Source organism: Letharia columbiana, assembly GCF_014066305.1.
Source record: "Letharia columbiana isolate WasteWater2 chromosome Unknown Sc0000049_s0, whole genome shotgun sequence".
Lineage (NCBI taxonomy): Eukaryota > Fungi > Ascomycota > Lecanoromycetes > Lecanorales > Parmeliaceae > Letharia > Letharia columbiana.
The window spans coordinates 114,633-135,717 of NW_023501093.1; the positions used below are offsets into that span (position 1 = coordinate 114,633).

Genomic DNA, 21,085 nt, shown 5'->3' on the forward strand with positions numbered 1-21,085 from the left:
ACCTTGATTCCTGCCAACCTTAACATCATCCACAACAATCACCTTCTATCACCACACGGAAGAAGAGAATCGAACACGCATCAGCATACGGTTTAAAGTGTAGCGGAGGTCAAGATCTTGCATCAGCAGTACTTTTGCTGGTTGTGGTGGCTCTGTTGATCGTCTTACTCAGACCTCGATTCGTGCGACACTCCCGCACCAGTTCTGTGACTATTCACCACTTCTGCACTCTTACGCCTCCAGTCACCACATTTCGACACTCACCTTTAAGCTCACACCTTCCTTTCTCTCCTTTGTCACTTCAATAGCAAATACAAAGGGCATTACTCGCCTCTGCTGGCAAGGCAATTAGTCGTACTGCGACCGTAATTTGTTCCTCGATCAAAGGCACAGCTGAAATTGGCTGGAGTAAGCTGTATCTATCGATCTTCTGACATCGCAGCCATGTCTTGCGTAGCAGAGCTCGACGCCATCCTGCAGTCCATGCTAGCCCTGAAGCCACCTGGGGTCACTGGGGGCAAGATCTCGAGCATCACCACTCTCTGCAATGCAAACATCCAAGTACGTCTGCTCATGTAAACCCGTCCCTTCTCGTTCAATCAACAGTCACTAACCTCCCTGGCTCCTTACAGTCCGAAACCGTCCTCATCCAACGCGTCTACACACACTTCAAAAAGGCTCCTGCATCACATAAGCTAGGCGTTCTCTATGTTGTAGACTCTGTAACACGAGCATGGGTAGAGCAGGCACGCAAGGCTGGGCAGACTTTTGGCCCATCTGCACCAGATGGTACTTTCGCTGCCGGTGTCAATCGTGTTACTGAATTGTTGCCTTCTTTCATGACAGATATCCTCACCAACTGCCCTGAAGAACAAAAGGTACGATTCCTAGAGAGCATGCTTGGGGCTATGGATCAGTTGGTCATCAGCATAGGTGCTTGCGCTGCTGTGGCCACTCTGATCTGTCGACATAAAAACAAGAAAATCCCTCCTTCCCCCGTACTTGTCTGTAATTCCATACTCACGTATACTTCTGCGCATTAGGCTAGACTGTTGAAGCTCATTGACATTTGGGAACGTGGAAGTACTTTTCCGAGCAACATGCTTGACGGCTTTAAGCAGAAGCTAGCAGCTCCCATTCCCTACGGTAAGATTTCCCCCAAAATCAATTGCTTCTGAGAACGAGGAAAACGCAATTGGGTGTAATATGGCTTCTGATACATTTCTTTGGTCTGTAGATCCTCGATCAACGACGCCCGCTGGAACCCCCCCAAAGGAGTTCATCCCCCTCAACGAATCAAATGGGAACATCGCAACTGCTGGTGCTCCCCGAGCGGACACATCGCAGATTCTGAAGGCTCTCGCAGATATGGCTAAGACGAATACTACTGCAGCGCCTGGAATGCCTTCCCAGGCTAGTCCAATCAATGTACCAAACTTACAGAATGCATATCAGCAGCACATGAATTCGTCCGTAAACCCAGCTGCTTCTGCACCGCAATATGTTCAGCCTGTAAATGTACCAGGAGCCGCAATCGGCGCAAACCCATTTGCTGGAGTCATGAGTAGTGCTTCGAACTTTGGTCTGAATCAGGGTATGCCCAGTGGGCAGACAAACGTGCACGCAAACCCAGTGATGCCGCAAGGCACCACGCCTGAAGCTCTTCAGCAACAGGTCCAACTTATTCAAATGCTGCAAGCGCAAGGTGTCCCACAAGACCAATGGGCCACTGTGCTTCAAGTTCTCATGGCTGCTGGCACTGTTGGTGGTGGTGCTGCCAGCGCTCCAGCCCAACCCAGCTGGCAGCAAAATGGAGGGAGGGATGACTCATCACGTGATCGTAATGGGTATGATAACTCGTACAATATGCGCTCCCCTTCCGGCCGATATAGAGGCCATCGTTCGCGCTCCCGGTCACCAAGTGGCTATAATCGACGTCGCGAACCTACTCCACCTCGTCGGCGGGATAGTCCTAGCTACGGCGACTATGGTCGTGGCGGCAGGTCAGGCCGCCAAGAGAGAAACCGAAATGAATATCGTCAAAGAAGCCCACCAGCTCCTTATCGTAGGAGTGACAGTCCCGGACAGGAACAGGTGTTGCCACCCCCAGGACCGAGAAATCTGCAGTACGACCATTCGCTTCCCCCTAACCACATCAAGGGTAAGCCGAGCCAGCCCCACGAAAGAGTGCTCAATCAATACTGACAATCATAAAGTCCTCAGTCGGACTCTGTTCGTCGGCGGTGTAACGTGAGTGAATTGATTATCCAGATATCCCAAATGTTTCTAATCATCTCCAAGTTCCCCGGAAGATGTTCTGCGGGGAATATTTCAGGGTTTCGGAATAGTGCAGACATGCATCGTTAATGTCGACAAGCGCCACGCCTTTGTCAAGATGCTTTCTCGAAGCGACGCAATGACTGCAAAAGAAGGAATGGAGCGTTATAAATCAGCTGAGATGCAGCTTCGAGTAAGTCCATTATCACCCTTCCCATTCAAGCACCTCTTCGGCCCCCATGGTCTTCCTTTACTGACTTACATAATCTAGACTCGCTGGGGTGTCGGCTTCGGGCCCCGTGATTGCAGCGACTACCAGACTGGTATCAGCATCATTCCCATCGACCGCCTCACCGATGCAGATCGCAAATGGATGTTATCAGCAGAGTATGGTGGTACAGGTGGCAAGTCCATCGAGCCAGGGATCGTCGTCGAAGAGCCGGATATTGAGATCGGCGCTGGTGTCTCGTCCAAAGGTAACGCGCCTCCGCCCTCTTCTCCAGTTGATTTCTAATACTGATCTTCTACATAGCAATCAGCAGACGTATGGCTACAGACAAAGGCGGTCAGCAAGGCCCGCGCTCTACTCGAGATCCGCCGACCAATTCGAACCCTCCACCCCAACAGCAACGCTACCGTCAGCCAGAGCGCAACGACAACCATGACAACAATACCATCGGCGTTGCTCCTGCTGTCCCTGGCTTTGGCTTTCAATTCCCTGGCATGCCAAATGGTTTCCAATTTCCGCCTGGGTTCATCATGCCCGGGACTACGCCAGCGCAGCCCCCGCCACCTGGGGCTACTTGAATGCTCTCAAAGCAATTTCTCCTGTGAATTAACCGACGAGCAGCAAGGCATTCAGGGCATTATCGGTTCTAGCGACATACCCACAACGGCGTTCGACGACGGACTTGCGCACTTCTTCCAGGCACGGCGTTACGACCGATAGCCGACTATTTATTTAGTTCGCTCAGGCAGCTGCACTCCAGCAAAGTTTCACGTACGAGAGTTTTACCCAATTGTCTGCGGAATGCAAGGTGGTGGAGAATCTTGCTAGGATAGCGATGTATTTTCCAGAGATGGCTGCTCATCCCAAGGCAGCAAGAAGTACTTGCTTATGCGTGTACTTTAGATCAGAAGCAAGCTTGCATGCAACGATGAGATGCAATGACAATCAAACTTCACCAGACCAATGATGCAAAATTAAGGCCCTGATATACAGTCTCGTAGTGCATGCTTGGAATCTCGTACTATACGCCTATTCTCTATCCCTCTCTCGCTCTATCTACCATCTCACGACGTTCCCAAACCTCCCACCACCATCTCTTCACACCCCAACCATGCCCCAAAAACAACAACGGCCATCACAATCGTAATAACCAGCCACATCTTCGGCGCTGACTTGCCTAGGCCTGGCTCTCTATCACGCATGTCGTCTCCCTCATTCTTGCAGAGGGTTACCGACGCGCGATTGTTCTCCTAGGAACGGGCGACTTGATCGATCGCTGCGATCGAGAGGAAAGTTTTGGTCGGAGAGTGGTTGGAGAAAGGAAAGGGAGTAGTTTGGGCTTTATCGGACCGTTGATTCTCGAACATGGTCGATGATGGCACTGGGTCAGCTTCAAGGGTGGAGATGAGAGGAGAGAAAAGGGGTCTTGTTCACCTTTTATTTCGAGTCTTCGACTATTTTACAAAGTTAGGAGAGGCAGTCATTGCTGAGTCCCGTAGTCATTGGTGAAGAGATCGTCTTGGCAACAGGTAGGGTATTCTGATGGCCGTCACTCGATTACTCGGTCACGCTATTTCGAAAGAAGAAAGAATATTACATGTAAAGGCTGGGCTGACTGGCTGCATTTGTTTTTGTCGTGCCTCCCTTCTCCAATCACTCTTTGAGGTATATACCCACTATGGCAAGAGCGTCCCAGCTTCTGTTTCCTCGCAAACCATGTATGCAGCATGCTTACCTTTCCAACCCACCTTGCTCTGGCACCTTACCCATCAGCGTTTACAGCAATTTTGATTACAGCCCTTCTCGTTGCATACTAAAACGTATATCAATCTTATATGTCCGAAGAGTACGAGATGGACGCTACGACGGCTGGTACAACCGCTGCTGGCACAACTGCTGTCAATTCGCCCACTCGGCAGCGCTCCGACGAGAATCGAAGGCCCAGCAATCCAGGGCGTTTTTCTCCCGGCATCCAAATCGGCGGGTACTACAACCAGGAGAAATCCACCCTTCAAGATGCTCTAGCCCAGCTTTCACCCAACGAGCCCGATACCGTTCCCGCGAACACTGATCCCATCGAGGATTTTGACGCACTGCTTGCCTCGCTCGAGTCAGATGACGAAGAGGAGCTGTCCATCGAAGACGAGATTCCTACTGTTGGAGAGGCTAGAGCCGTTCCCAGTTCGCTGCTAGAGACAACTCCCGATCAGGGCTTAGATGACGCCGAGGTCCTCTCGAGGAGGAAGCGGTATGGGTGGAACATGATGAAAGAGGAGAATCGTAGCCATCTGAAAACGTTTCTTATGTTCTTTGTTGGGCCGATCCAGTGTGTCATGCTTGTAAGTCAGGATGCGTATCCCTCGAGCCGATTTCCTGTCGAGGCTCATTCCCCTGGACATCAGTCGGTTTCCAGCTGACATGACTTTGGTAGTTGGCGTTTGTCCTTGCCGCGGGCCTGCAAGACTGGATCGATCTAGGAGTCATTGCTGGCTTGCTCTTGCTCAATGCAGTTGTTGGCTTCATTCAAGACTATCAAGCTGGGAATATTGTCAAGGAACTCAAGAAGACGCTGGCACAGAAATGTACAGTCTTGCGCAACGGTGGGATTCTGGCCGAAGTGGATGTGCCTAGCCTCGTTCCGGGGGACGTCGTCCATCTTGATGAGGTACGTTTCGATGAGGTTTCGAGCCTGAGCAATCGGATGCAGAAGGTATTGACATCGACGGCTCTAGGGCACCATTGTACCAGCGGACGGTATCCTAATTACTTCTGGGGCCTACTTGCAGGTCGATCAATCCTCGATTACCGGAGAATCGCTCGCTGTGCAAAAGAGAATGAGTGAAACGATTTACCAGTCTTCCACGATCAAGCGCGGAGAAGGCTACATGATGGTCACGGCAATCGGTGACAGCACGTTTGTTGGCCGCTCTGCCGCCCTCGTCAATGCTGCCGCAGCAGGCACCGGTCATTTCACTCAAGTGATACACGGTATCGGTAGTGTACTACTGGTCCTCGTCGTAATCACACTGTTCATCGTCTGGATTTCCTCATTCTATCGCTCAAACCCCATCGTTCAGATTCTTACATTTACGCTCGCCATCACGATCATCGGCGTACCAGTTGGTCTCCCGGCCGTCGTCACTACCACAATGGCTGTTGGTGCGGCTTTCCTAGCAAAGAAGCGCGCTATTGTACAGAAGTTGTCCGCCATTGAATCCCTTGCTGGGGTTGAGATTCTGTGCAGTGACAAGTAAGTTAAGGCCACTTCCCAAGAATCTTCCACAATCGACCGGACTATTACTCAACCATCTTCTCTGAGGGGCTGTTACCTGAAGTATTAACCATGAGCGAGTCTGGATACTAACATCTTGTCTCAAGGACCGGTACCCTAACAAAGAACAAATTATCGCTAGGAGAACCGTACACTGTTGAGGGAATCGACACTAGCGAGCTCATGCTCACAGCATGCCTTGCTGCTTCACGCAAGAAACGTGGAATCGATGCAATTGATAAAGCTTTTCTGAAGGCAATCAGGCGTTATCCTGGTGTCAAAGACATGCTCATGAACTATCAGGTGGTTGAGTTCACACCGTTCGACCCCGTCTCCAAGAAAGTAACCGCTCTCGTGCAATCAACTCGAGGTGAACGGATAATTTGTGTCAAAGGAGCACCGCCAAGCATCATGAGAATGGTCCTCGAAGCCGGTCCACTATCCGAAGAGACAGTCCAACAATACAACGAGAAAGTGGCTGGGTTCGCAAGCCGTGGCTTCCGTTCCCTTGGAGTTGCTCGCAAGCGAGCCGGCAACCCTTGGCAGCTCTTGGGTATTATGCCCTGTTCCGATCCGCCTCGTCACGACACCGCCAAGACCATTCGAGAAGCCATTGATCTTGGGTTGAAGATCAAGATGTTGACGGGCGATGCGGTTGGGATTGCCAAGGAGACCTCTCGTCAACTGGGCCTAGGGGAAAACGTTTACAACTCTGAGAGGCTCGGACTCGGTGGTGGAGGGGACATGCCAGGATCTGCAATCTATGACTTCGTTGAAGCCGCAGATGGTTTCGCTGAAGTCTTCCCTCAGCATAAGTACAACGTGGTCGATATCCTGCAACAGCGAGGCCACTTAGTTGCAATGACAGGTGACGGTGTGAATGACGCTCCTTCGCTCAAAAAGGCTGATACCGGGATCGCTGTGGAAGGGTCCTCGGATGCAGCACGTTCTGCCGCCGATATCGTATTTCTCGCACCTGGCCTTTCGGCCATCATTGATGCAATTAAGACTTCACGACAGATCTTCCACAGAATGCATGCGTACGTGGTGTACCGTATTGCATTGTCTCTGCACATGGATATTTTCTTGGGCCTCTGGATTGCCGTGCTCAACGAGAGCTTGAAGATTCAACTTGTGGTATTCATTGCCATTTTCGCAGACATTGCTACACTTGCAATCGCATATGACAGGGCGCCATTCTCGCGGACCCCGGTCAAGTGGAATTTGCCAAAGCTATGGGGTATCTCCGTCATTATGGGGCTCATCTTGGCTGGAGCATCATTTATATGTCTCACAACAATGGTGCTTGCTCAAACTCAAGATGGCATTGTAAAAGGGGGTATAGCCGAGAAATTTGGCAAAAGAGACTCAATTCTGTTCCTCGAAATCGCTCTGTCGGAGAATTGGCTGATCTTTATTACTCGTGCTGATGGCCCGTTTTGGACTTCTTGGCCATCCTGGCAGCTGATATCGGCTGTTTTGACGGTTGATGCTGTTGCGACTGTGTTCTGCGTATTTGGCTTGCTCAACGGCGGGCAGAAGGAGCCGGTAAAACACCTTGTCACAACGGCACGAGTGTGGATCTTTTCCTTTGGTGTGTTTTGTTTGATGGCTGGCGTCTACTACCTTTTGAATGATTTTGCAGCATTTGATCGGATAATGCACGGAAAATGGCCACGGGAAAGGAAGCACAAGAATAAAAACATGGAGGATTTAGGTACGTTGATTCTCAGAACTGATCATTTGGTGGGCGAGCGCTTAAATTCGTGGCGCAGCTTTCGCTCTGGATAGGCTTTCTCGGCAGCACGATAAGGCGGTTTAAGGGGCTGCTCCGGGGCAACGGAGGGAACTCTGGGGTTGGAATTCGGGGCGTCAAAAGTTCATTTCTAGGGTCCAGGGGCATTATTATTGTAGAATAATTGTAAACTTTTCTGGCCTGATATGTTGTACCCTTCAATGAATATTGGCATCCTTGATTCCATTACACGGCTTGATATAAATGAAAGGCTGCATAAAATATTCAGAAGTCATACAACTTAACGGACACATACGCGGACAGCTATTTGAGATTGTCCGCCCATTGTTGTAATGCCTACTTTAATCGTCTCTGCCCGTTTCAGCAATCCGAAGCCATATATCCTGCCACGCACGGATTTTTCACCCATAACGGCATGCTCCTCCTGATTTGCCGTGCTTCCAAAACACTTTGTCTTCCTACCTTTCTTGACCCTTCACTCCGACCTTGTTGAAAAAGACATCTTTCAAGAATCATGCCGCCTGCACTCCCAGGCTTCTATTATGACGCCGAGAAGAAAAGGTATTTCAAGATCCAACCCAATCATGTTGCAGCACGTGGATCAGCGAGTAAGTACTCGAAGGCGGCCCTGGAGAAGGAAGCCGAGGAGCAGCGCGAGCAGAAGCGGAGGAAATTGTTTGAACAAAGGGAGACGGAGATGAAAGTGAAGCGGTCAAAGGTGCTAGAGAGTCCACTCGGTGGGGGATGGGGTGTTACGAGGGAGCTCGGCGTGATGAAACTTGACCGCAATACCATCATGAGAGCCTGGGCGCAGGGTCTGCACAGAATGGAAGTTTCGAATTTCCGTCGCCCCGACGGTGGCTCTGGAACATTCGTGTACGATACGGCCATGGGGGTCCTTACGCATGCTGAGGCGCTCCGTGGCAATGGAGCCGATGCTTTATTTATCGTGTTCGTGGACATCTCGGTTGTGACTTTGGGGACGTGATGCTGATGATGCGCATTTTTAGGAACCATATTGTGCCCCCTGCTTGTAATTTGGGAAGGGGTAGTTGGGTTGAGTTGAGCGGGCTGTCGGGTTGGCATGTTTTCGATACTCAGGTAAGTTTCCACGAGATGAGACGGTGGTTTTCGGCTGATGGCCTGGTGTGTGTTAGATTACCTCGATGGACATTTCGCCTTCAAGGGTGCTCATGTGAGTACCGCGTGTTTATCTGCTTATGCTCTGTTGTCTCCTACTCCATGTTGATTTAGCTTCACTCATTGTTTCTGCCATGCTTGCTTTGACACACCCTTTATCCTACATCTTTGCCCAACGTCCCTCCACCAAGCTCCGTTTCCTCTCGTCCTTTCGTCCTTTCGTCCTTTGGAGGCTTTTTGTTCTTCAGTTTTCTCTCTCCAGAATTGGTGTATCGTCAATCGACAAACATGATTCGATCTACTTATGCTCCAATAGGACGACAACAATGGGCGGCAGCCAACCAGCTTGCGTTCACCTAACCAAACTCATCCAGCCGGAACAGTGGAGGGCGCCGTACCAGGGCTATACAAGGGCTCGATCACATGAACGACATAATGATCCGCTATCGTACACAAGCGATGTCTCTACCATCATCCGCCCCCAAACGAATACTACGTTCTGGGCTTCCTCTTCCCGCCCTGACCCCACGATTTCTGATTTTGCTATCGCCACAACGTGCGGTACTGTACTTGTTGCGGAATCTCAATCTTCGTGGACATTTGATCGAATCCAGACCTTCAAGTACGAGGACCCTGACGCCAGCCCCGAGGTGCTGGCTGTTGACTGGCTCGACACGAATGTCCTACTCAACGGATGTCGAGACGGTACAGTGAGATTATGGGATGCGAGGACTTGTGGCGCCAGTGGGACGAGTTGGAGAGTGAAGCATCCGAGTTGCATCAATCACGTCAGGAGGGTCGACGCGAATAGGATCGTAGCTGCTGGGTTGGAGAGGCAGATGGCGGCTTACGATTTACGTTACATACGACCCAAAGACGATCTCGCCAATGGTGTCACGAGACCTTACGTGGAGTTCCCAGGGTACAACAATAAAGAGCTCAATGGCATTGGGGTCGGATTTGACGTTTGTGGGAATCTTGTTGCGGCAGGTACGGATGAGGGAGGGGTGCAGATTTTTGATGGGGCGAGTGGGCGAGAGGTGACGGTGGGCATGGGAGGGGATATGGGCAAGGATTTAGGAGGGCCGGCGAGGTGTTTGAGATTCGTGGACACAGAGCAACGGAGGGATGGGAGAAGATTGTTTGTGGAAGGTGCGAGAGGGATTGAGCAGTGGACTTGGTGATAGTGAAATCTATGATGATGACCTTATATATGATGTAGGAATTAAGATGATGTCGATGATGTCAATGATGTACATTTATCTTGATCAAGAGACGAAAATGATCCCTCGATCGTATGTAAGTAACCCTCAGCCCTATATCTAATCAACATGGAAGCGGAGAGGTGTTTATACATTGAGGTGGGCTTGAGCCCAGCCAACAGCTTGCCAGATAGGGGTAGGTATCCATCCGAAAAGCTGGCCCTTTCTATACAATCGTATTGAATGCCGGTATCAGCGTCTGCGCAAGCCAAAAGCTAAACACCAGTTTCGGGCCGGTCATCAACAACTTCGGCGTCAACCCCTTGAAGAAACTCGTAAACCCTTCATTCTTCATCATGCTCCCCACAATCTTGAATCCGCTCTCCGGATTCTCGAAATTCCGATTCTGTATCCTCGTTTTAATCACATCCAACGGGGCCGACACAAGCAAGGAGGCGGTTGCACCAGCGATTGAGGCAACGAAGTTCTGCATGAAGCCGGCTGAGTTATAATCATCGAGTTTGTACAGGTATTGTTTCGCGGCTGCTGAACCACCAAAGAGAGCGAACGAGCCGGGGGCGTTACGGGCGGCGGTCCAGCCGGCGCCGCGGTAGAGTCCCATGCCTTCGTCCGCTACTATTCGGAAGACACCGCGGCCGCGGAAGGCCTCGGGGTTGGTTTGGCGTTTAATTTTCAGGACGTCGAGTGGGAGGAGGACGATTTCGCCTATGCCGATGAAGCTATGCAAACCAGGTCAGCTTTATTCGGGCCAAGCTCTAAGATACTCAGTGACATGCCTTCCGGCAGTCGCATGCATGATTGCCTTCCCGTTACCCTTTCCAAACGTTCGGTCGAACTGGTCTCCGTGATGTAATGCTAGATAGTCTCTTGCGAATGGCTGGCCGCCATACTTGTATATGCGTTGCAGCACCTTATATCCTGCAGCATAACCCAGCCCCGGAAATAAAGAGGTAAATTTCTTCCCAACTGTCGCATGAGCTGTATCTCTGAAAACCACTTCATTTAGTCTAGCAGCTGATGCGACTTTTCCTTGGTTGCTCATCAATCGTTTGGCGATGGTATCAACTGGGTGGAATATGGCGAGTTCGGCGATCCCAGCGGATCCTGAGGAAGGTCAGTGGCTATGGATGGGTAGGAATTGAATTGATGTACCCGACCCCAAGAGTCTGGCAGCGGCCGATTCTTTCTTGAACTCTTTTGCAGCGGAACTGGCGACGGTCTCCACCACCTGCGGAGCCATTCCCCTTGGATTCCCTTGGGTCTCGCGGCCCGTCGTATGATGGGAGGAGAGCTGCTACAAAGACTGTTTGTACAGGAAGCCCGGGGTCCGCAATACAATAGACCGAAAGTTGGATGCAAGCGGGCGGGTAGTAGTGAAGAGAAAAGGAGTGGATCAAAAGCACAGAATCATTAAATCCAAAATTTGGTTCACCAGGGCAGTTGAGACTTGAGAAGAGTAAAGTATTTTAAGGTTTTCCTATTCTGCTGTGTGCCAAGGCGCTAAAAGCGGTCAGTGCCGGGATTATCCGCTGAAGCCAATGGAACCGTGCGCATTTACCTTGACCTCGCCAGCCACTCTCCCACCTGAGAGGGCCTCTCCCCCTCCTCCCCCCTCCCCAGCCCATTCTTGTTTATTTTCCTTCCCAGCTTTCTTCCACCTTTCCAGCCTTCCCTTCAATCAGTCCCAGCCTCCGGCAGGCTCATTAAACATATCATCACTATTTTAAAGTTGTGGTCTCCTTGAGCCTACACTGTCCTTTCGTTTCTATCATGTCCTGGCTTCGTCGACTGTCTAGAGATCGCTCATCCAAAGGCGAGCAAGATCTTCCAATGCCTTCCAGACCCTATTCCAAAGATACCAATAATTACGACCCTCAACAAATACAAAGTCCGCCCTACAAAGACACTCAATACTCGAGCGGTTTCAATTCTCAAGATAAATTGCAATCCTTTCGACCCTCTACTGCCGGCGACCAGGGTTACAATACCACCCCTCGTGGAGGCCCTGTCACATCGACTGATGTGAACAATCGTCCAATCACTTCGACAGCAGTGGAACCCACACCCGATCCCTTGAGCAAGGCATTCAATGATGCCATCCGACCCTACCTCGATCAAATTGAGGATCTCAAGAATAAGGTCGAGGACACCAACTATCAGCTTCAGCAACTCGAGGATGAGCGCGCAGACATGCACGCCTGGATTGACAAGCGCGGTCTCAGAGCTGGTGAGTCTCGAACCAATTGATGTCACACCGAAGCATACTGACTGTCATCAGATGTACCTCCATCCATTGCGAACGCAATGAACAGCGACCCAACCTCCGCACAGACCCTCAACTACCAGCTCGATCGCAAAATGACCGTGCTCAATCACGACCTCCACCGCCTTCAAGACTCCCTCTCCTCGCACCTCCCAACAGCCACATTCGCCAGCACCCTTGCGCAGCTCATTCCGTCCATCGAAGACTTATCTGCTCTGCCTGGCGGCCCTGCGCTCGCATTCGAGCTCATCATCAAGCTTGGCGGAAATCTGAACTCACACGGCGGTGATGAAGGCTGGAACAACGACGCCGACGCGAGCAGCCGGGCAGAGTTCTACAACCGGCTTGATGACTGCATGTTGGACATTGTGCGACTGCGACTCGCGCCTGCGAGTGGAGAGGATCCACCATGGCAGGTCGGAAGGGACATCAAGAGGCTGGACAAGACGGGAGCTTTCTTGAGGACCAAGCTCGGTCTGCAGACTTACTTCCCAAGGAGCCTGGAACTCATGAAGAGAGGGGAGTCTCGGGGCGCCCAGTGATCTCTTTTCCAGGCGTTGTAGATCGATTTGATCGCATGTATCGACACACGGCGCAAAGAGGATGTTCGAAAAGAATTATAAGGATGATTACAAAAAAGTAAGCGATACATAATTGGATGTCAGCATCGGGCTTCAACAAGTGGAAATGGAGGAAACTAAGCCTGCTTCATGATCACGGTCCTTTTCTCGTACCTAATGTCAACGTTTGAATAGACGAACATTCATTCCATTAACCACACATGAATTCGCCAAGACAGATTCCCGTCACAAATATTGTGCCTATCTGTTTATCCTGGTCATAAGTGATTGATTGCGTGAGAAGAGTACAATAACCTCCCCTCTGGCAGACATTTCAGATGTTCGGCCAGAAGCCCCAAAGGTATATTACGGTGGAAGCTCGTTCTCTATCGTACGCGATCGCGTAGCGAGGTTTGCCATCTCCATCTGCCAAAGAAGCTTGTTCTGTTCGGTACTTCGATACTCTCTGTTCGAGAGATAGCGTTGGGGCATTCTGATTTTGGTGCATAATCAACGAAGGAATGGACCAAGGTTGAAGACTCAGAGTATAATGAACGCTGGGGACGGGCATGCATTTGATGTCTCGAGTACAGCTTGAACCAGCTGGGCCTAGACCGAGGATTGAGAAGTCATTTTAAGCGACAAACAGCTAGTGAAATTGGAGCATTGCTGAATTGGCATCCCCTTGACTAAGTGTACACCTCTCTACCGCAACTTCTATGCAACAGCTTACATCTAGTTCTTCTCCAGATCTGCCAAAATTTTCTCTCCCTTTTGGCGTGCAGAGTCGATATCGCCGACCATGTAGAATGCACCTGCAAATTTTCATTAGCAGAGGAATATGTAAAAGTTTTTACTGTTGTATACGATTGCAAATGCATACCTTCTGGCAGATCGTCACCCTCCCCGTTCATGATGGCCTTGAAGCTACGAATGGTATCCTTCAAGTCCACAAGCTTGCCCTCAATGCCAGTGAAAACCTGTGCAACGGTAAAAGGCTGGCTCAAGAATCTCTGCAATTTTCTGGCACGCTCGACTGTCAACTTGTCCGCTTCCGACAATTCGTCCATTCCTAAAATTGCAATGATATCCTGTAGCGACTTGTACTCTTGCAACATCTGCTGCACGCGCGACGCGGTGTCGTAGTGGTCTTGACCAACGACACGAGGGTCCAACATTCGGGACTTGGAATCTAGAGGGTCAACAGCGGGGTAGATACCCAACTCAGAGATACCGCGAGACAAGACAGTGGTGGCGTCCAAATGGGCAAAGGTGGTGGCAGGGGCAGGATCAGTCAAATCATCGGCTGGCACGTAGACGGCCTGCACAGAGGTGATAGATCCCTTCTGGGTTGTTGTGATACGTTCTTGCATAAGACCCATGTCGACGGCGAGAGTTGGCTGGTAACCGACGGCAGACGGGATACGACCAAGCAAGGCAGACACTTCGGAACCGGCTTGAGTGAAACGGAAGATATTGTCAATGAAGAGGAGCACTAACCAAGAGGTCAGCAAAGAAGTAGTTTCATAACCACGTCACTGCAGTTTCCTACCATCTTGGCCCTCCTCGTCACGGAAGTACTCGGCCACAGTCAAACCAGTCAGAGCGACCCGGGCACGAGCTCCTGGGGGCTCGTTCATTTGGCCAAACACCAAGGCGACTTTTGACTCGCCATCCAGGTTGATGACCTGAGTTTCTTGCATTTCATGGTACAGATCGTTACCCTCGCGAGTACGTTCTCCGACCCCAGTGAAGACAGAGAAACCACCATGGGCCTTAGCGATGTTGTTCTGCGGTCGAGTCAGCGCAGCTCCTTTAGACCAATCAGCTCATCCCAATGGGTCGCACAATCAGCTCTTGAATAAACACCGTCTTGCCGACACCGGCACCTCCGAAGAGACCAATCTTTCCACCACGAGCATAAGGAGCGAGGAGATCTACGACTTTGATACCGGTAATGAGCACCTCAGCGGATGTTGACTGTTCCACGAATTCAGGAGCATCGGCATGAATTGGCTTCTTCTGGGTATGTTTGATAGGGCCACGCTCATCAATTGGGTGACCCGTGACGTTCATGATACGGCCAAGTGTTCCTGGTCCAACGGGAATCATGATGGGGGATCCAGTATCAGTGGCCGACCGCCCTCGTACGAGACCCTCGGTACCTGAGCATGTGTCAGTATTGGTTTATCACAAAACAATCTCCAAGACGCAAATCTACCGTCCATGGCAATAGTTCGGACCACATTTTCACCCAGATGTTGCTGTCGAACAGTAAGCCTTGAAAGCAAATACCTCGTGGCATCAGATAGCTAGCGTACAGCAACTTCGAGGATCAATTTCTGGCCGGCATTCTCGGTTTCCAAAGCATTGAGGATAGGAGGTAGCGCATCAGTGTCAAACTTGACTATTTGCAAGAGAGTGGCATCAGCTAATGATCACGCCCTTCGTGGTCCATACCTGGCCACCGAGGCGCAAGCTTTTTCCAAGGCGTTTTGCATACCGTCTACGACAGCACCGATGACTTGGTGTATCTTGCCATCCCCTACACCACTTGCGAATCGAGCTCCAAGAGCTGGAGCGAGATTGCTTCTTATGGGTTGGAAGGCGCGTCGAGCTGCTGTTGGCCGTGCCAATCCAGAGGCTCTGAGAGTTCGAGCGAGCCCGCTGCATCCGAATCACCAGGGTTAGCGGGTGCCATTGAACTGAACAAGATACGAAGACAGAGTTTTGCGTACCTCTTCAACATTGTGATTGATGTAAAGGGACGGTGAGAGTCGGAGTGGAGTGTTGGACTTGGACTGATGGCAGTACTCAGAGCTTGATTGACAGAGGAGAAGATTAGGTTGAAATTCCATTTCCCGCTAGCATCAGCTAGCATCTTGACGCTAGTTGGTGAACCCAATTTGTGAACGACAACTACAATCATTATTGCTCACCTATGCGGAACATGATCAGTTGAGCTCTCACACCCAAGAGGAGCTCCATCGTCACGCTCAAGAGTAGCCTCGTTCATCATTCCATCCCGCCAACCACTTGTCCGACCTCCACAATGCTACGTTCGTTCCCTCGAGCCGCTCCATCCTCAATCCGAGGTCCATCAATTCGCAAATCTCTACGAAACCCCCGAACCACGCTCCCACTATGCACATCTGATGCAAAACAACAACAGACGCGCTCGGTCGCTGCTCATGCTATATCTAATCCGACTCTCTCCCAGATTGAGAAGCGATGGGAGGGCATGCCTCCTCAGGACCAGGCTGATTTGTGGATGGCATTGAGGGATAGGATGAAGAATGACTGGCACGAATTGACTCTGCAAGAGAGGAAAGCTGGTACGTGAGCATACTCTAGGTTCTTCACCGTGTAGTTCGAGTCCAGACGCTCTGCTTGCGTCTCCTTACGTCACATACGTCCAACGCGAAATTGGACCCCGAGCAACAGTTTTGCACGTGTGCGTCTCGTAATACTACAATTCTAACAGCATCCTAAAACACAGCGTACTGGATTGCTTTCGGCCCTCATGGTCCTCGCGCTCTCCCTCCGCCTGGCGAGAATTGGTATGTCTTCCGAATTACAATGCTCGGCATTGGCGTTTCCTTCGTTATTTTCTGCGCCATACGGACATTTGCACGACCAGAGCCAAAGACAATGAACGCCCAATGGCAAGAGATGACCAACGAGTATCTAAAGGTACGCAACGCTCACAAGCATGCCTGAGGCATCAATCTGCTTATCTCGAGCTTTATCTAACTAACGATGTCGTTTCGTCAGAACCAAAAAACCGAACCCATCACAGGTATATCATCCGAAGGCTATGTGGGCAAGGGAATGGTGCAGAGCAAGCCAAGGAAAGGGGGCGTTCCATCAGACGAAGACGAATAACTAGCGACAGAATAGTTGCTCCTGTATTCTACTTAGGTGCTTTGACAGCTTTTCAATCGGCTTTCGAGCATCAGTATCCGGTTGCGTTCCACCATGAGTTCAAAACACGAGAGACTGCAGGGAGCAGCTGGCAGAGAATTTGAGAACGTTGGCGTGGCATTCTGTTTATACTCGGGCACCTGTACAGACGCATAGAGCCATTTCACAGAAGAAATACACACTGGTAACTCTGGGGTTTCGCGAAGCTCAGGGGTTCTCTGGGCGCTGACAAGATCGGAATGCCTAGGAAATTATCATGAAATTAATGAGTGCTAGCAGTCTCGTCGCTACCTCTTTGTTCCACAATCTTCTTCTTTCTCCCGTGGAGAATGAGCAGACTATGGTATACCTACCAAGCGGATGCGCCTCTATCCTTCCGGTTGTCTATTTTTGCTCCTAGCCAGCGCCTTTCGCGATGCATTACCCATCCATGGTATCTTTTCATACTGTACAAATGTCTTTGGTTTCATCCCTCATCAGCAACACCCTCCACCCCACCCTCTCCCACCTTTTCCCCCGCCGATATCGTTCATCCCTACCCTCACAGTCCCGCCTCCACCCTTCCCTGCGGCACCAGCTCCTGGTCCCCGAACACCGCTCCTCCGGTCATTCAAATCATACCTTCCCCGCTCCACATTCTCATATATTCGTTCCGCTACTTCCAAAAACGCTTTCTCAACGTTCTGCCCACTCCTCGCAGAAGTCTCCACGTACGTCATCACCCCGTTCTTTTTGCACCACTCTTCTGCTTCGTCAACGGTCACAGCCCTTTTATTTGTGGCTTCCAATCCTTGCGCCTCGCCACTCGCTATGCCTAAAGTAACGGTGGTTGACGAAGCCAAATCACTTTTGTTGCCCACGAGGATAACGACAATCTTCTCCTCTGCAATCTGTCTGAGGTCATGTAACCAGGCCGTTGCATGCTCGAAGGTCGATCGCCGAGTTATATCGTAAACTAGCAGGGCTCCGGAAGCACCACGGAAGTAGGATCTGGTTATCGATTTGTAGGTTTCTTGACCTGCCGTGTCCCAGAGAGAGAGCTTCATGCGTTTCTGCTTGACTTCGCCCAACGGATGCGCAGGATCTTGAGGGTTCGAGGAGGTGGAATTGGAGGCGGGTGGCCCAACAGCGACAATGCGAGATCCAAATTCCACACCGATTGTCACGTCATGGTGAGGCGAGAAACGGCCCTCACAGAGCCTGATTGTGAGACTGGATTTGCCCGTGCCAGAGTCACCAATGCAAACGAGCTTGGCGATATAATCCCATGGTTGTGACATTGTTCTACCTTTATTATCGCCGGAGAGGATGGATGAGGACGGTTTGGGCGGGCTTGTCGGCTGCGTTACGAAATATTGTTACTTGATGATTTGTTCATGGAAAAGTTGAAGTGCCATGTTTCAATGTCAGTGTCGAGGACTAGGACTTGAGACATTTGATAGCCAACTCCTTGGAGAATACTTTCCGTTGTTTCAAGTTTCACAAGTTTCAACAGTGATGATTTATGATTTATGATTTATGATGCCTTTATGTCTCGGCATGCATAAAAGCATAAAGGCAGCCTAATATACTCTAGGTAACACCCGCGGCCTGAGCGCCCAGGCCAGCGTATGACCGTTAAAAGGCACAAGACTGACCCAACACTACCTCAAACATTTACGCGTGTGATATATTACTACTATTAGACAAGAATGATACTTGAGCATGAGACATACGCATCCATGCCCTAAAATCCCGTGATCAAACACCATCCTCTTTGCTGCTTCCAGCGCATCAGCACCCAGCGGACGTCATTGCTCTAGATACCTTATCGCTGTGGAGAGAGCTCACACCAAGACTGCCTCCTCGGAGGCATCAAAGGGGCTTCTGAAGAACGAATACCTAATTCAGTATGTTTTCTGAATGTGAGGATGCCTATACCCGTCTTGACCTTCTATTCGAAGCTTTCAACAGAACGATCAGGCTGACGAGGTGATACAGATGCCAGCCGGTTTCTTGCTCAGTCACAGTCCAGAGTTGGCTTGGGCCTGCCAGAAGAACCACCCAGAAATCCCCTACAAAGGCAACGGCGTCCAGAGCAGGGCTCTTCAAGGTTTCCTTCTTCAAGATCTTACCTTCAACGGCCCACCTTAGGCAACCCCTACCAAGCCAGCGCATCTCAGTTTTCGCAGTTTCCGTTCGCTTCACGTGCCGCTGCACCTAACGCCCCACTCTTCTACAGCGCTACAGATCAGTTCAGAGAGGAAGATGACGAAGAAGAGCACGAAAGAGAAGTAGCCGACTTCTACGCACTGCAAAAATCGAGACGACAATTCGGCGGAAGCCGCCTGGAGGAGTCTTCCGAGGCCGAGGATGATGGGAGCAGGGTTTCGGGGCTAGAAGAAAGCGGTGACGGTAGAGCTACCGAAGATCGGGGGTATGGCAGAGGTGGGGGTATCAAGAGCTCGTGGACGGGCGATAGGGCGCGAGGACGTGGTAAAGGAGTGGATACGGTGAAGATAGACCAGGATGACGGGATTCGTCTTGCAAGAGTAGAGAGTGAGGAAAGCAGCATTGGCAAAGGTAAGATGGTAGATGTTGGACTTGAGAGCGCGACCCGAAGCAGTACGGATGGTCTGGACGGGGACGATCCTCCAGACGACCTAGCTATTGAGATCCCACAGGACGATGACCCCCCATCGATACAACAATTTCGAAAAGCGCCAATAACACCATTTAATCCAGCATTACCTTTCTTACCCCAAGAGACGAGCCCTAACGATACTTACGGCAGACCTCGTCCACCAGAGTCAGACTCATCTTCAACCCCACCTACTGTCTCTTACCCTGTGGAGGAGCCCCCTCGGCATGATGCTTTCTGGGGTTCGTTGTACCTCATTTCGCTGGCAGCTTTGTTCGCAAGCTTTCTGCTCGTCTACCTGCACACTGCGGCGCCATCTCTCAAGCATCCCTTGGGCGATACCGTCTACACGACACTGCATGCATCCTACCACTTACTGGCGATTGACACTTTGGTGGCAGTGATCGTTTCCTTACTCTGGTTAGCAGTCCTACGATCCTATGTTCGACCACTGGTCTACATGATTCTTGTGGTTGTTCCTGTGATACTCTTCTCGTTCTTCCTCTACCCGCTCATCGCCAGCTATAGAGGGCAGTACCACGGGGCCAGCATACAGGACAAGGCAATGCGCTGGTTCGCCTTCATACCTGGAGTTCTAGCCCTCGTGTGGGCGGTCTCGGTCTATAAAGGTCGTCATTCAATGGGCAAAGCAATCAGTATCCTCGAATTCTGCTGCAGGATCCTTGCTGCCAACCCTGGCCTCCTTGTAGTTGGCTTCGCAACCCTCATCTGCGTCATAATATGGTCATGGTTATGGATGGCGATGTTCACGCGTGTGTTTCTTGGCGGCCACCTCTCGAATGCCAAAGCTTTCTTCATTATCGACGCCAGCACCTGGTGGCTCGGCGCGTTCTTCGTGCTCGTTTATCTGTGGACCCTCGGTGTTCTCTCCGGCATCCAGCGTGCTACAACTGCGGCGACAGTATCCCAATGGTACTTCCATCGCCTTAGCATCCCAGCGCCCACCTCCCGAGAGGTCATTAATGCAGCCTTCTCTCACGCCACTACAACCCTATTCGGCAGTATCTGCCTCTCCACGCTCCTCACGCTTGGCATCCGCCTCCCATTCCTAATCCTCCCTCGCCGCGTACTCGCTCTCGTAGGAATATGCTCCTACACCGTCATCCCTTCCTCAATCGCTACTCTCACCAACCCGTTAACCCTCACCTACAGTGCAATCCACTCGCAATCACTCACCACCTCCTCAAGGGCTCTCGCTCGCTTGTCATTCCTCGCTTCCAATGCTCCTCAATCGGCCAATTTCCGCGCTCGCAATTCGATACCCCGCACACCGCTACATTCGTACACCCTATCGCTCCTCCTCCTCCGCGCAACACGCCTCATCACATCCCTCGCCCTCGGCTTTGGAGGCTGGGTCAGCACAGCGCGCTCTCTCACTCTTACCAATGCTGAAGGTGCTCCGGGATCTACCATCAAAGGCAGTCTCTACGCCTACGTGGTAGGACTGATAGCAGCGGCGATAGGCTGGGGAATCCTCGGCGCTATGGACGGAGTAGTGGCAGGGGTAGTGGACGCGGTGGTTGTCTGTTGGGGAAGCGAGGTAGGCAGAGGGCAGGGAGAAGTCAGGTATTGTAGAGAAGCGGAATGGTTGTTTGGAGATGATCCGGCAGGGGCGGATGAAGAGGCCGAAGGTTTCCTAGGAGGGAGAAGGTGATTTGGATGTTTGATAGCAAGCGCATAGACGGAATCTGCTTCGAGCGAGTGCGTTATCATGGATGACCATTTTTGGATGGCATGAATATGTAGGGTATGATGGTTCAACGATCGAGACGATGAATTATATTCTTACTCATCTTCCTGA

The 21,085-nt window shown here is 51.0% G+C and overlaps 9 protein-coding genes across 9 annotated transcripts; 6 read left to right on the forward strand and 3 right to left on the reverse strand.

Annotated features, from left to right (window-relative positions):
* Window positions 1–444: 444 nt before the first annotated feature.
* HO173_010460 (uncharacterized protein) lies at window positions 445–3,084 on the forward strand (the record flags this gene model as incomplete). The annotated part of the gene is made up of 8 exons (XM_037312345.1): window positions 445–561; window positions 633–878; window positions 1,044–1,146; window positions 1,238–2,161; window positions 2,217–2,250; window positions 2,302–2,470; window positions 2,549–2,753; window positions 2,810–3,084. 8 exons carry the CDS (start codon window positions 445–447, stop codon window positions 3,082–3,084), a joined length of 2,073 nt encoding a protein of 690 aa, XP_037160750.1.
* A 1,257-nt stretch (window positions 3,085–4,341) lies between these two features.
* Window positions 4,342–7,599, forward strand: HO173_010461 (uncharacterized protein; the record flags this gene model as incomplete). Its single annotated transcript, XM_037312346.1, has 5 exons — window positions 4,342–4,845; window positions 4,938–5,171; window positions 5,239–5,756; window positions 5,885–7,494; window positions 7,553–7,599. The coding sequence occupies 5 exons, from the start codon at window positions 4,342–4,344 to the stop codon at window positions 7,597–7,599; spliced, it is 2,913 nt and encodes a 970-aa protein (XP_037160751.1).
* Window positions 7,600–8,047: 448 nt separating this feature from the next.
* Window positions 8,048–9,857, forward strand: HO173_010462 (uncharacterized protein; the record flags this gene model as incomplete). The annotated part of the gene is made up of 4 exons (XM_037312347.1): window positions 8,048–8,484; window positions 8,544–8,634; window positions 8,691–8,728; window positions 8,990–9,857. 4 exons carry the CDS (start codon window positions 8,048–8,050, stop codon window positions 9,855–9,857), a joined length of 1,434 nt encoding a protein of 477 aa, XP_037160752.1.
* A 244-nt stretch (window positions 9,858–10,101) lies between these two features.
* Window positions 10,102–11,136, reverse strand: HO173_010463 (uncharacterized protein; the record flags this gene model as incomplete). The annotated part of the gene is made up of 3 exons (XM_037312348.1): window positions 10,102–10,615; window positions 10,673–11,000; window positions 11,049–11,136. 3 exons carry the CDS (start codon window positions 11,134–11,136, stop codon window positions 10,102–10,104), a joined length of 930 nt encoding a protein of 309 aa, XP_037160753.1.
* Window positions 11,137–11,666: 530 nt separating this feature from the next.
* HO173_010464 (uncharacterized protein) lies at window positions 11,667–12,701 on the forward strand (the record flags this gene model as incomplete). The annotated part of the gene is made up of 2 exons (XM_037312349.1): window positions 11,667–12,123; window positions 12,175–12,701. 2 exons carry the CDS (start codon window positions 11,667–11,669, stop codon window positions 12,699–12,701), a joined length of 984 nt encoding a protein of 327 aa, XP_037160754.1.
* Window positions 12,702–13,454: 753 nt separating this feature from the next.
* Window positions 13,455–15,648, reverse strand: HO173_010465 (uncharacterized protein; the record flags this gene model as incomplete). The annotated part of the gene is made up of 8 exons (XM_037312350.1): window positions 13,455–13,534; window positions 13,603–14,214; window positions 14,272–14,509; window positions 14,568–14,884; window positions 14,941–14,983; window positions 15,041–15,126; window positions 15,223–15,386; window positions 15,458–15,648. The coding sequence occupies 8 exons, from the start codon at window positions 15,646–15,648 to the stop codon at window positions 13,455–13,457; spliced, it is 1,731 nt and encodes a 576-aa protein (XP_037160755.1).
* Window positions 15,649–15,771: 123 nt separating this feature from the next.
* HO173_010466 (uncharacterized protein) lies at window positions 15,772–16,604 on the forward strand (the record flags this gene model as incomplete). Its single annotated transcript, XM_037312351.1, has 3 exons — window positions 15,772–16,054; window positions 16,219–16,412; window positions 16,494–16,604. The coding sequence occupies 3 exons, from the start codon at window positions 15,772–15,774 to the stop codon at window positions 16,602–16,604; spliced, it is 588 nt and encodes a 195-aa protein (XP_037160756.1).
* Window positions 16,605–17,119: 515 nt separating this feature from the next.
* On the reverse strand, window positions 17,120–17,923 carry HO173_010467 (uncharacterized protein; the record flags this gene model as incomplete). The annotated part of the gene is made up of 1 exon (XM_037312352.1): window positions 17,120–17,923. The coding sequence occupies one exon, from the start codon at window positions 17,921–17,923 to the stop codon at window positions 17,120–17,122; it is 804 nt and encodes a 267-aa protein (XP_037160757.1).
* A 611-nt stretch (window positions 17,924–18,534) lies between these two features.
* HO173_010468 (uncharacterized protein) lies at window positions 18,535–20,938 on the forward strand (the record flags this gene model as incomplete). Its single annotated transcript, XM_037312353.1, has 2 exons — window positions 18,535–18,547; window positions 18,624–20,938. The coding sequence occupies 2 exons, from the start codon at window positions 18,535–18,537 to the stop codon at window positions 20,936–20,938; spliced, it is 2,328 nt and encodes a 775-aa protein (XP_037160758.1).
* Between the last annotated feature and the right edge of the window lie 147 nt (window positions 20,939–21,085).